This window comes from Lynx rufus, unplaced genomic scaffold (genome assembly GCF_022079265.1).
Source record: "Lynx rufus isolate CCGP_SWC_20201006 ecotype Redwood Valley unplaced genomic scaffold, mLynRuf1.p SCAF_3, whole genome shotgun sequence".
Classification (NCBI taxonomy): Eukaryota; Metazoa; Chordata; class Mammalia; order Carnivora; family Felidae; genus Lynx; species Lynx rufus.
Window position 1 is genome coordinate 114891388 of NW_025814845.1, and position 15431 is coordinate 114906818.

General features: G+C 37.5%; 1 protein-coding gene across 1 annotated transcript in view; it reads right to left on the reverse strand.

Annotated features, from left to right (window-relative positions):
• Positions 1 to 3107: 3107 nt before the first annotated feature.
• The window catches only part of SLC7A11 (solute carrier family 7 member 11), a 74935-nt gene continuing 62611 nt past the window's right edge, over positions 3108 to 15431 (reverse strand). The window contains exon 12 of the mRNA XM_047091400.1: positions 3108 to 3527. Within this exon, the coding sequence (XP_046947356.1) occupies positions 3460 to 3527 (68 nt within the window). The 3' untranslated portion in view covers positions 3108 to 3459. The remainder of the gene's footprint in view (positions 3528 to 15431) is intronic.

Consider the following 15431-nt stretch of genomic DNA (forward strand, 5'->3'; position numbering starts at 1 on the left):
TCCCATTAGCTACTCGGGATATCCACCTTTCCACAACAATTAACATCCAACAGTTCTCTGACTATGCTGCACAATAAATTACACCAAAATATCATCACTTCCAGTCACGTGCTATCTGCCATTTCCTGCTACTCTGACGTTCAGTATTCTATCTTTTTATAACCTCTACCTCAATTATAAGAAATCCACTATCGATCAAAGATGCCCCCTTTCTTGGTTAGCACTACATTCATCTATAAATAGAGAGAAAATAATGAGTTTCCTGATGACTGATTACAGTTCATAAAAAATTATGTTAAGTAATTATACTCATGTTAACCATCTGTTAATCTATCAAATAGCAACTGGAGAAACAACTCTACTAGACACATAAAATAATCCCGAAATTTGTTTCAAGGTACATATTCTAGTGTTCAAGAAACCGCTATGCATTGCTAACGTAACCTAAGAACCTGTCCTACTTTTGTGCCAGCAGGGATGGGGCAGATACAGTATAAACACATGCGTGTATTTGTGCGTGTGCACACTTAACATTGATGTTCGGTATGGAGTCTGCCATCTTTTCTATTCCAAGTCTTTAATCTCCTAGAGACAAGAACAAGGTCTACTTCTAGGTAACCTAATCATTTACAATAGTCCAGTTTTCTTCATTTGATCAAAGAAAAATCTCGGGAAAATAATCCAACATTTTTAAAAATGAGTCAAAAACATTTAGTGAAATATTCAAAATTATGTAAGGAGAATCAGTCCATTTTTTAATCAAACTGTTTTAGTTTTAGGAGTCTTCACTAGATCTGTTTAATTCATAATGAAATACTTGAGACTATGTTCTCCAAAGAGTATACATTTGAAAGAGAGTATATTAGCTGTCTTAAACTGTATGGGCCACTTTGACTTTTTGCGCTATAATAAATTCATAATATGTATATAAACATTTGAATATCCACACTGGTATGAGTATATTGCATATAATGGTTTATATATAATTCTCTCTATATATAATTTTAAATATATGAGAAAGAAAATTTTATTTACCACAAATAAAAATATACATTTTAGTGTGCAGGTGAGTTTTCAACTAGAATTGGCTTGATGTGATACCATCTGAATAATAATTAATGAATATCAATTTGCTGATTTCGGAAACTTTGCATCTTGCTGTGATGTATCCTAACAGTAAGCTGAAGAACAACTTAATCTTCATCACTTTTAAAAAAACTACTGGCTGACTTTCTCTGTGGTTAAAACGTTATGACGGTAGCATTAGAAATTTAACAATGCAAAAATCAGTTTTGAAAATGATGGAAAAAATAATGAATATGTATCCTAGTCAGTTTGTATAATGTTATATTAAAAAAAATTTTTTAAAAAGATAAACAAAATGAGCCACGGTAAGATACAGGCACATTATTCTCAAGAATAATCAAGAACTACGCAAACCTCTCCATGAGATTTTATCAGTTTTCTTTTCATTAGGGAAAAAAAAATCTCAAGAAGAGTTTGGTTTATATATATGGGCCTAAACTGTAAAATAATAATAATAATAATAATAATAATAATAATAATAATAAAGGAAAATAAAGAAAATGTGTTTTTACCTCAGTAACAATATAGTGGGAGAGATACAGACAAATGGATACAGGAAGCAGAGATTACAGATCAAAATTTGAAAACCATATGGTAAGAGAAGAAGGAAGGAATTTTTATGAATTCACTTAGAGACCCAAACACAGGTTTGGCTGGAAAAAAAAAATGTCCATCTTGGATGTGTATTAAATGTTATCAAGAGCAAAAATTGAAATTAGTGAATTGGAATTGCCTCGTATTATAAATCATAATTTCTACTTTGGTCAATTGTTTATGAACTATCAGCTCTTGATTATCTTAATCAGTGTAATTCTTTCCAAAATTGTTACTTTTAAAATTAAAGGATAAACATACTCAGGTATGATGGACTACTTGATCTCGGTTGTATGTAAATAATAATTTATGCTTTCTACCATTATTTGACACTTATTTGAAAATTACAATATTTTCCAAACTTAGCATTAAAACACCTGTCTGAATACACACACCGCCCCCCCCCCCCACACACACACACTTTCACCTTTCAGTGAATTTGTTATCAGTTATCTCTTTTGCAAGTTGAATGATCATTTAGGTGAGGAAATTACTGACAACGTTGAGATAAAGAATGGGAAATTTTAGAAACATCAGTTGTAAAACTTATTTAACTGTGACATTTTCTTCCTCAATTTTTATGTAAATATATGCCTTTTCCTAATTAATCTGGACAGTTATATCTGAAGAGATATTTTAACAGAATATAAAATATACAAAGGAAATGTATAAACTGTCAAAATTTATCACCATGTAAAAATAACTATGAAATTTTAAAAAAATGTTCATAATTACTAACACTGCATATAGATGGGATTATAGTGTTGGACATAATATTTTGGGTATGTATTTTCTTTCTTGGTGATTTCTGTCTTTCATGGACATGGCAATATAAAGATTCAAAAATGCACATGTTTAGATATGTTATCAAGGGGCAAATTATTAGCGAAACAAGTGACTGTGCTTAAGATGATTTAATACCAAACTGAGTATTGCTTAGTATTAATACCAAACTGGTATTTAATACCAAACTGAGTATTGCTAAGAAAGATGCTACATCCTTTCCTGATCAAATGGGCTGCCATGAAAATAAAGTGGCCCATAACCATGGAGCTTCCTGATAATGAGTGAAAACACCCTAACATCATCAATTATCAATAATTTTTAGACATAATTCCTGGATTTTTCTCATGAACAATAGCCCCTAGAAGCTCTTTAATGTATTCATTAAAATTGGGCATATCGCCCCTGCCCTTTGTTCAAAATGCTCTGGGTACAATTCATTACAAGATGGTATCTAAGTTAGTATCTATGGGGAAGCAATACAATGCTGATGTGAAATAAATTTCTTCCTTTGCTTGGTCCATAATGATGACGCATGCCTTTTATCCCCCAGAAGAAGAGAAAACACTTTTCACAGTATAGTCAACTACAATATGCAAAAATTGTCTGTTATAGATCCCATATATACAGAAAACATCTTGGTGTTCAGTTTGAAGGTTCTTAGCCATATGTTATAAAGACCACTGAAGTAATGTTTCATGCAGTAATCTTTTTCCTCTAACTTCATATAGGTATCAGGGATTCAAAGATCATGTGAGCTCATGGAAGGCTTGCATATCCACTTTCTGTAACTACATGGAGTTATAACTAAATTTCTTAGAAACCAGTTTGAATACACTAAAAGATACGAATAGAAATAACTGATTCCTTTAGTCCATCACCAAACTTGAAATCTTCTGGATTTTCATAAAATGAAGTGAAGATCCACATTTTGTTTCAGCCCTTTGGGCAGAAACAAGGCCAAGCATAGATTGCCAAGATTTCAAATGCACTAATTCATAATTTATGACAATCTTCTTCTGGTACAACTTCCAGTATTATTTGTAATGTTCTGGTTATTCTGTCTACAAAGGAATAAAGAAGAGAAATTAAAAATGTACAGAAATCAGAAATGTATAAAAACAGCAACATGAGAATTATTTGGGGTTGAATACTGAAAATACACAACCGCCTATTTCACAGAGCGCTTTCAAGAATTATTTACTTCATTAGAATCCCATCATGCTCAATTAATTTATTTGTCACTTCTGCAACTTCCCATGATGGCTTCTCGGCAAGAATACATTAATATTTTGTATTCAAATAGGAACTTTAATTCATAGACCAGGAAGCTGAAAATATTTTGAGGCAACAGAAGGAAGATATAAATAAACATTCAAAACTACACTTCATATTCGGTTTCAAATTGTTTTGTTGTTTTAGTACCTGTGAGATTACAACCAATTCCTCAGCAAAATCAAACTGACTCATACTGTAATGTCCAGTCTCAAACTTGTAGACTATTACTGAGTAAAACATCTTATGTCTCAGGGCTTTATTACTTCATCTGCAGAATGAGGGATTTGGGAGTGCCATCAGCAGCATGGAGGGCTAGGAAGTCCTAACACTTGCCTCTACACACACACACACACACACACATATGCACATATGCACACATGCACGCAAACTGAAGAGACCCAAGAACAATAAATAAACAGCTACAAACTGAAGAAAACAGCTCAGGGAGATCTCCAAACAACAAAGAAAAAGGAACAAAAGTGTGGCAGAGCTCAAAAATTGATGTCTACATAGAAATGTAGAGAAAGCATTTTGCCTGTATCACCCCATCCCCAGTCAGAAGCTGGAGGACCCCAGCAAGGCTCATCCTGTGAATGACTGCAGCTTTTGCTACTGAGGTCTCCCACAGTCCTCAGTGATGCTGGTCCCAGCTGATGCAGCATCCTAGAGTGCCCCCACTCCCCATCTGCTCCCTGAGGCTGGGGCTGCTGAGGTGAGACTTGCCTTTGCGGGCTTTGGCTGTTGATGTACCTACCCTGCTGTCAAGCATTGGGTGCCACGGCACAGCACCATGCACTAAACTGGAACTGCCACTTTTCTTGCCCACTCTAGCCCCAGAATGGGGCTTTATCCCATCATTACTCAGGCAAGCTCCCCTCCATTAAGCCCCAACCTCAGAGTCCCTAGCTATTTTTGGGCTATCATTATTGGGACTGTGCTATTGTAGCCCTGAGCTCTCCCCTCACAACTCGCCCAGGTCAAGACTCTGAACTGTCATTGCTGCTCAGAGACGGACTCTTACTGTGCTGCCCCCTGCCCCCAGGTTCCAGGTCCTGGCTCTGATTCATCATTGCCAGGGGCACTGCCACTACCCTAAGTGTCACTCACTTCCTGTGTCCCAAGTCACACTTTGGCTACCATTACTGGGGCTGTTCCACTATTGCTCTGAGAACTCCCATCCCAGGACTCTGAACTGTCATTGCCAAGATGGGCATTTGCTTCCCTGACCCCTGTCCTGTGGGTTCCAGGTCACAGTTCTGACCTATCATTGCTAGGGACACTGCTACTACCCTGGGCCCCACCCCTCAAGCTTCAAGGCAGAGCTCTGATCCATCACTGCTGGGACAAGGCTACCGCTGCCCTTAACCCTACCCCCCAGGTTTCTGGTTGTAGTTCTGAAATGTCATTGCCAAGGCAGTGTTGCTACTGCTCTGTGCCCGGATCCCTGGGTCCCAACATGTGCCTTTAACAGACCACTATCAGAGTTATGCTGTTGCTATTGTGAGTGCACTGGTGCCAGAGTTGAGAATTTCACCACATCCTCAGGCTGTGCTACTACCGCACTTTGCCCCTCTGGGCCCAAGCCACCACTGCACTCTGTTATGCCAGGACCTTTGTCACTGCTGCATTCCCTCCTGCCAGCAGGAGCCACGGTTGGTGAACTTTGGAGACCCAGGTACCAGCTGCATGGGCTATGTGCAGACGCCCACACTGTAGACATCAGTGCTACAGCCACAGCAAGCACACCTATGCCTCAGGTTCCAGGCACAGTGGTCTTATCTGAGGATGCCAGCTCCAATGCTTCTGGGGGCTCTGAGTGCCAGCATGTCAGACCAGGTGCCAAGGAAGGACTCCTTAACTAGAATTTCCTTCTGTGGGCAAAAAATCCCAGTAAGGCTATCAGCGGACTTCTTAGCAGAAAACTTGCAGACCTGAAGAGAATGGGGTGATATATTCAAAGGCCTCAAAGGAAAAACAAAACAAAACAAAACAAAAAGAACAAAACAAAAAACTGCATCAACCAAGAATACTTCATTCAGAAAAGCTGTCATTCAGAAATAAAGAAGAGTAAATATTTTACCAAACAAAAGCTGAAGGAATTTATAGCCGATAGACTTGGCTATAAGAAATGCTAAAGAGGGTTCTTCAAGATAAAATAGTAACATGAAAACATATGAAAGTGTAAAATTCACTGGTGAAGGTAAATATATAGTCAAACTGAAAATACTCTCGTATTGCGATGGTATTGTGTGAATGACTTTGAGATTTGCAATATGGTTAAGAGACAAAATTGTTGAAAGTAGCTATAGGTACAATATTTTGTTAATGGACACACAATGTAAAAGATGCAGATTGGGACATCAAAATTAATTGTGTGGGGGAGGCAAGTAAATGGGTAAAACTCTACTATGCAATTGAAGTTAGGTTGTTACCAGCCTAAAATAGATGGCTATAAATATAAGATGTATTATGAAAGCCTCATGGTAACCATAGAGTAAAAACCTATAATAGATACCCAAATGTTAAAGAGAAAAGAATCAAAACAAACCACTACAAAAATATCATCAACTCATAAAGAAAGCAAGAGAGGAAGAACTAAACATAGGAACTATAAAACAATCAGAAAATAATTAACAAAGAGCCAGTAGTAAGTTTTTATTGATCAATAATTACTTTAAATATAAATGGCTTAATCTCCAATTAAAAGACACAGTATGGCTAAATGGATTAAAAAACAAAACAAAACAAGATTTGTCTACATGTTACCTCTAAGAGACACATTTAAGCATAAGGCCATTCACATGCTGAAAGTAAGGGGATGAAAAAAGATAATTCAAGCAAATGGAAACCAAAAGAGAGCAGGGGTAGCTATGCTTATATCAGACAAAATAGACCTTAAACTAAAAATGGTAAAAAGAAACAAAAAAAAGATGATTGCATAATGATAAAAGGATCAATTCATCAAAAAAATACAATAATTTTAATCATATATGTACCCCAAACTGGAGCACCTAAATATATTAGGCAATTATTAAGGGAGAAATAGACAGCAATAGTAGAGAAATTCACTACTCCAATTTCAACAATGGATAGATTACCCAGACCAGAAAATCAATAAGGAAATAATGGATTTGAATGATACTTTAGACCAAATGAACCTAACAGACATATATAGAACATTCCATCCAACAACGGCAAAATACACATTCTTCTCAAGCACGTACAGAACATTCTTTAGGATAGATCACATGATAGGTCACAAAACCCCATTAGCAAATTTAAGAGGATTGAAATTATACCAAGTATCTTTTTAACTTTTTACTTATACCAAGTATCTTTAACTGTATAAAGATAAAATCAATAACAAGAGGAAAGCTAAAAAATTCACAAATATGTAGAGATTCTCCTGAACAAATAGGTCAAAAAAGGAATCAAAAGGGAAATCAAGAAATATAGTAAAATTAACTAAGAAGAGGACCCAAAAATTAAAATAATAAAGAAAGAGGGGGCATTTTAACTAATACCACAGATATACAAAGGATTATGAGAGACTTCTATGAACCATTATATGCCAATAAACTGAATAACCTAGAATAAATGGATAAATTCCTGGAAATATATGACCTCCTAAGATTAAACCATGAAGTAAAAAAATCTAAACAAACCAATACCAAGTAAGGAGATTGAGTCACTAATAAAAATCCTCCCAACACAGAAAAGCCTGGGAATAGATGGTTTGCACTGGCCAAACATTTAAAGAAGTATTAACACCAACCCTTCTCAAACTGTTCCAAAAAATTCTAAAGGAAGGAACACTCCCAAATTCATTTTATGAGGCCAGCATTATGCTGATACCAAAGTCAGACAAAGACATTATAAGAAAAGAATACCACAGACCAATATTCCTGATGAATACAGATGCAAAAATTTTCAACAAAATATTAGCAAATAAAATTCAACAACCTAATAAGAGGATCATTTACCTATCATTAAGTGGGCTTAATGAGATGCAAGGATGCAAGGATGCAAGGATGCATTAAACATAGTACTGGAAATCCTAGCCAGAGCAATTAAGCAAGAAAAAGAAATAAAAGGCACTCATATCAGAAAGATATAAAATGATCTCTGCTCACAGATGGTGATCTCATATATAGAAAACTCTAAACACTCCACTAAAAATCTGCTAGAACTAATACATGAATTCAGTAAAATTGCAGGATACAAAACCAACATATAGAAATCAGTTGCATTTCTATACAGTAACAACAAATTATCTGAAAGAGAAATTAAGAAAGCAATTCCATTTACAATTACATCAAAAACAATAACATATTTTAGAAACAAATTTAACCAAGGAGGTGAAATACTTGTATACTGACAATTATAAGACATTGATGAAAGAGATTCAAGAAGATACAAATAAATGGAAATATATCTCATGTTCCTATACTGGAAGAATTAATATTGTGAAAACGTCCATATGACCCAAAGTAATCTACAGATTGAATACAATCCCAATCAAAATTCCAAAGACATTTTTCACAGAAATAGAAAAAAACTATTCTAAAATTGTTTGGAATAACAAAAGACCCTGAATAGCCAAAGGAATCCTGAGAGAGAAGAATTAAACTGGAGGCCTCAAAATACTTGATTTCAAGCCATTTTACAAAGCAACAGTAATCAAAACAGTATGATAATGGCATAAAAAGAGGCACATAGGTCAAGGGAACAGAATAGAGAGCCTATATATAAATCCCTACATATATAGTAAACTAAGTTTTGACAAGAATGCCAAGAACGCACAATGGAGAAAGGAGAGTCTCTTTAATGAATTGTTCTAGGAAAACTGTATATCCATATGCAAAAGAATGAAACCCTAGCTTGGGCCCCTACCTTACACCATTCACAAAAATTAACTCAAAATGGATCGAAGGTTTAAGTGTAAGACCCAAGATCATAAAATTCCTAGAATAAAACATAGGGGAAAAGATCCTTGACATTGGTCTAGACAATGATAAGTCACTAAAAGTACAGGCCACAAAAACTAAAACAAGTGTGGCTATACTAAACTAGACAGTTCTGCACAGCAAAGGAAATAATCAACGAGTTGAGAAGACAACTTACTGAATGGGAGAAAACATTCACAAATCATACATCTGATAAGGGACTACTATCCAAAATAAATAACTCCTACAACTCAATAGCAAAAAAGAAAATAATCCAAATAAAAACCTGAATAGACATTTTTTTCAAATGTCATACCAAGGTATAGGAATGGCTAACAGGTAAATGAAAAGGTATTCAACATCAATAATCACCAGGGAAATGCAAATCAAAACCATAATGGGACATTACCTTACACGTGTTAGGATGTTTTTTTTCAAAAAGACAAAGGATAACCAATATTGGTGGGGATGTGAAGGAAAGGGAACACTTATACACTACTGTGGCAATGTAATTTGCTATACCCACTATGGAAAACATAATGGCAGTTCCTCATAAAACTACCTATGTTCCAGCAATCCTATTCCTGGTGATTTGTGCAAAGGAATTGAAGTCAATATCTCAAAGGTATATCTGCATGCATACCTATGTTAATTGCAGCATTATTCACAATAGCCAAGATATGGAAACAACCTAAGTGTTCATCAACAGAAAAACGGATAAGAAGATGTGATTATACACACACACCCACGTAAACACACACACAATGGAATATATTCAGCCATGAGAAAGAAGGAAATCCTGCCATTTGCAATAACATTATGCTAAGTGGGATGAGTCAGAGAAAGACAAATACTGTATAATATCACTTATATTATAGAATCTAAAACACTGAACTTGTTAAGATAGATGGTAAAAGGATGATTGCCTGAGTTTAGGGGGTCAGGGAATTGGAGAGATATTGTTTAAGAGTACAAACTTAGTTATGGAGATCTAATGCAAAACATAGTGCTTATAGTCGACAATATTGTATTGTAAAAATTTCTAAGAGACTAAATATGAACTGTTCTCAATAACAAAAAGAAATGACAAAGATGTGACATGATAAAAGGTGTTAATGCTAGTGTGGTAATATTGCAATATATAAATGTATCAAACCAACACATTCTACATCTGAAATTTATACAATGTCATAACGTCAAGTATACCTCAATTAAAAAAACAAATTAACTAAAAGAAGAAGGGGCTTAGATCAGAAAGTAGTTCCCAAAATGTAATCACTGGACTGGGATCACTAGCATAGGCTGATATACCAGAAGTGCAACTTTTCAAAGCCTTATTCCAGACCTACTAAATTGGAAACTGAAGGTGGGGCCCAGAAATCTGTGATTCTACTAGACACTAAAATATAGAAACTAGCGGGCTGGATGATCTCTAAGGTTATTTTATCTTGGCAATCCTAGAACTCAGCAATGCTAGTTTCTCAGCGTGTTAGTTCTTGTTCATCTCTGATCTTTGTAATCAATCCCTACAGAACCTCTTCAAACTGTACTGATGCTGGAGCCTCTAGAGCCTATCTTCCTGATAGTTTCAGACCCACATCGTCTCTCATCCAGACATACAATCTTTCTCCTCTTTCATGACTTGTCAACTGTAATAGTCCCTTCCAAGCAGTATTTCATGTCACTGCAAAAGGTATATTTTTTATCCTTTGCTTTGCAATAGTGTTCTTCAAAGTTGTTTTTCTTCACGCACTAATTTTTATAATATACATTAATTATAAAGAGCCCAGCACAGTTCTGGCAAATGGCAAACTCCATGTAAATTTTTCTTGAATAAATTACATTTGTTAACAGCCTATTCTACACTGAGATGTGTGTGGAACACAAGGGAGTGCTCAAGGGTAATAAAAATCCATGTTTACAGAAAAGGGAAGTGGTAAAATTACCCAAGAAGAATAGATTGTGGGAAGGTAAGTATCCATCAATAGAATGGGATATATGGCTTTTGTAAGCAGAGAAGGAACCAGGGCTATCTGGTAGGTTGAAACAGTAGGAGAGTTCAGGCATCTGCAATAGTGGATTGCAAAGCAGTGAGGTTAAATTTACATCCTCCCCAACTCTTCCTCCCATGACTGGCTTGTGTGTGTGTGTGTGTGTGTGTGTGTGTGTGTGTGTGTGCGCGCGCGCGCATGCTCACTTCCGTGCATGTGTGGGGGTGGGGGGAGGGTTGCCTACTCACATTTATCTACTGAACAAAAGCCTTTTCCAAAAGTCTGTTTCTGCATTCTGGGACCCCCAGCCCTTTGCTTTCTTAGACCTCTTACTTACCCATGTCACAACACAGCATCAGTTTCAGAGAAAAGGAGAACAACTTAGAGATCCTGATGCTTTGCTAGTGTGACATTCTCCTTTCTGAAAGCTCAATTTAGATCTTCTATTCAGCAGCACACAGAGGGGCAAAGAATCTGTCTACTGGTTCTGCACACCCATTCCCTTCTTCCGTGTTCAATCAGTTCTGTTACATTCTCTCTTCTTTTTTTTTTTTTTAAATTTTTTTTTCAACGTTTTTATTTATTTTTGGGACAGAGAGAGACAGAGCATGAACGGGGGAGGGGCAGAGAGAGAGGGAGACACAGAATGGGAAACAGACTCCAGGCTCCGAGCCATCAGCCCAGAGCCTGACGCGGGGCTCGAACTCACGGACCGCGAGATCGTGACCTGGCTGAAGTCGGACGCTTAACCGACTGCGCCACCCAGGCGCCCCTACATTCTCTCTTCCGACTCTCATATTCTCTCCTGGCATCTCAAAATTTGAATAATTGTCATCATAAAGGAGGTTTGGGCAGAAGTGACTGATTTTGGCCTGAGTAAGCTGTTAAGAGTTAAACCATCTTTTCCTTCTAGGTCATCTACATCCATGGGGTCAGACAGAGGTACTCAGCAGACCCAAGTAACCCGCTATAGAAGCTTCCTGCTTGCCCAGAAAAGCTGCAGAGCATGTGGAACTCAGCTGCATCCATGCTCATTTAAGGCTTTTGCCTTTGGAGATAATCAACTCCATGACACTATCCTTTCAAACAAAGTTGAGCCAATGAGTCTGCACTTGGTGTTTTCAGTATCTGCAAGCCCCAAGAGCAAATAGCAATTGCAGTATTTTTAGCTTTACTTTTCACGTTCAGTCATTTTTGAAATCAGCTGAAACAACTAACCTTGCAAAAGCTGATTTACCCAAGAACACTTGGTACAAGTATGGGGACCTGTAGCCAAAACGGGCTAAGTCTGTGAAGTATTAGCACAAAACCAATCTTCTCCACAAGCCATAGTAAAAATAACAGTATGTGTGTTGTTTTTTGTTTGTTTGTTTGTTTTATTTGTTGTTGTTTGTTTTTGTTTTTAAAAAAAAAAGCTTCCAAAACATTTCTCATGCATGGTTTCATTTCAGCCTTACAGTGAAGATGGTTTGGGCCCCTGAGAAATGTAGGCAAGCTTAACTAATTTAAAATATGGCAATGCAGTCTTCTCGAACAGCCAGTCAAATGCATTACACAGCTTTCAAGGAGGTATCATAAACGAAGTTATCGTGACAGACTGTAAGAAGCATATGCTTTTAGAACCCCAGAATTACAAAGTCCTTGTCTACAAAGATGGACTAGGATCATTTTGCTGGTGCTCCCAAGTACCCTTCTTCGTAATCAAAGATGTTGCTTAAATACAGTCGCCCTCCATATCTTGCCCTGACAAGAGGGACCAACTTCCGGTCACCCCACTCATCTCAGCCCTGACACAGTTGGGCTGATAAATAGGGGCAGCCAAGTAAGACAGCTGTTGCTGGCCCTAGCCAGGGCTGGCCACGTCTAGCTACCTCTGTGTATTTGAGTATGTCAGTGGGTTGTCTGCCCCATTTTCCTTGGGTGAGAAGCTCATGTTTCTATAAATACATTTAAAAAAATACCCAGAAAAATTCACTACTCTGTCACAGATGGCAGAAAAATGTGTTCTGTGTATCTGACTATTCCCTTAAGAGCACATTTTCTTTTCACCCTAGGAATGCTATCAAACAAAATGTGGTTCAACACTGGCATCCTGTGGCCAGAGAAATTCATCAAATCTCAGAAAATCTCAGATCCTCTGGTTCTGAACATTCCTGGCTATCTGATCTGTACCGTGTGGCTTTTTTCACCATTTTCTGAAGGCTGTTCGGTCACCTCACATTGTTTGCGGAAGCACCTTAGGCAAGATGTATTTTGACCAACTATCATTTCGGAAGGCTAACCTGTTCATGTATATTAGGGTGAAAATAAATGACAACAGAAGGTCTAAAGAATGTTACCCAACAACAACAACAAAAATTTGATATCAAATCACAGATGCTCTCCAAGTTCACACTGAGGTTTTTTTTTCCTAATGAGGAGGCAGTTGGGAAAAGAGGCAAGGTAGTGGGCAAGACTCTGCTGTTTGTGTGTCTGTGTATGAGTGTTTTGTTTTGGCCAAAGGCGAGGAAAATACTTGCTATCGCAGCAATAAATATTATGAATTTTCTTTATTTTACTACAAGAATGCCGCCTAAGAGGAAAATCAAACAAAATTATGGAGGATTGTTGTTTTTGCTACTCACTTTCAAGGCAGCTATAAAGATGAAGGGTTACAAGGCTCACAGTTTAAAGGCAGAATTGCCATGCTCCCCAGTAAGACTTAATGGCATTTTTGAGATCCAAATAACCATTAGGGGACTACTGCATGGCGGCTGCTTTCACAAATGGCTACGCTAAATTTGGAGTCCTTGGAGATGTTTGAAACATCATTAGAGACAGAAAAACAACAACAAACTTCAGCATCACATGAGCGTGGAAAACCATCAAAGAGGGGTCAAGTGTGAAAAGTGGGGAGCTGGTATGCACTGACAAAGAAATGGTGCAAAATACGTGCATGTTAGCAACAGGAAAGGGCACTGAGAGTTGCCTCCCAACAGGAAGACCACAATCCCTACTATGTGGGGGAAAGCATGGAGTTGGCTCTTTCATCATGCTCCTTCTCATCATAGCCCAACTGTAGGAGTACTAGCTCTTTCTTCCTCAGTTCTCTGGCTTTTCCATGGTGCTCAGGGGTTTGAACTGTCTCTGGCCAGGATCTGAGATAGACCCAGTCCTCACAGCGATGAATGCTAATTCGTCTTAAACGTTGGTCATCAGGATGGTAGTTATTGTTCAACAAGATTCTTTTTCCTTTCAGAAAAGTTTCTATATTTGCTGCCTACCATGGAGAAAACGGAACTAAAAATATCCCACAGAAAACTGGTGTGATCTAACAAGAAATCGAGCTTAAATACCCTGCTAGACAATCAGTGTGCCCGTGTTAGCCTTGAGGAACCCAATTTTTATAGTAATACCTCTTCAGGGAATAGTGTTACCAGCTAGAAAACAAAATTCAGATATAAATAGCAGTGTGAGGTCTAAATATACCAAATACCAATTAAAAGCTAATAAAGAGTAGTATCAAAAGTCTATTTTAAATGGCTGACTTCTAAATGAGTTTCTGTAGCACGCTAGAGAGTCAATATGTAGACATATTATTGCAGGGGTTTTTTTTGTTTGTTTGTTTTTGAGTTTTAATAACACTGACATTATTTGTTCACAATTTTATCAGAGATATCAGAAATCTCCCTGAACTTTTTACCAGGTTTTTAAAAATTAATTACAGTAAAAGAAGTAAATTCAAGCGGGTGAGAACAAAAGTTGTTTTCTAAACTCCCCTAACTCAGTAGCAAGAACATGGTTGTTCCTCTGGCTATATTTTTCACTTCTCTCGTGTCCTTCAGGTGCCCACTCTAGAAAGACCACGGACTTTGACGTCCAGCAGATGTGGGTTCAAATCCTGGCTCAATGGTTTAAAATCTTTACACTCAAAACTAAATTCTCTGTCTCCCTGAGTCCTGTTTCCCATCAGACATAGGACTAATAAGTACCAGCTCACATATGGAGCTTGTGCAAGACAGAACAAGATGAGGTAAGGAAAAACCTCACTCAGCAGAGCCCTGACAGATAGGTAGGCTGTCAACAGAGGCTGTCCTAAGCACCCTTTCTATCTACTCTCCCCGATATTTCCTCTCCTATATTTCCTCTCCCCGCAATTTACCTGGTCCCTGAGACCTTTTAGGTTTTCCTCTTTAATATCTTTCACTTTCTCTTGGACCCTGCCAGCACCGTCCATGATCAGAGCCTTCTCGGTCCTTATGCAGGGTGACCGTGGTAACTACCAATCCTGGGCCCTTTCAGCCTTGACCCTCTGTAATCCATCCTCACCGTACCCACAACGATTTTTATAAAATACAGCACTGCCTGAATTTGAATTCTAGCTGGTCTACCTAATATCTGCACGACTTGGAACAAGTTATACGAATTCTTCTACTGTATAACTCAGTATCTGGAAAATGGAGATAATGATTTTTCCTACTTCAGAAGGTTGTCACAAGGATTAAATAAGGTCATATATGTGCTAACACATAGAAATCACAACATAAATGTGAGGTATAATTCTTCTCTTCATTGTTCTTGCTGTTCTTACGACCCTTTAGCGATTCACCATGCCTATGAAATAGGGTAGTGTCGTAATCATGATATTTGAGGCCTTTGTAGGGCTCTGCCTAACTCCCTATCCCTCAGCAAGAGCAGGTTATGCTATAGAATCAATAAGCTGAGCTCAACCCAGAGTAAAAAATAATTAGGTTAGTAAGGGATTCGAGAAAGC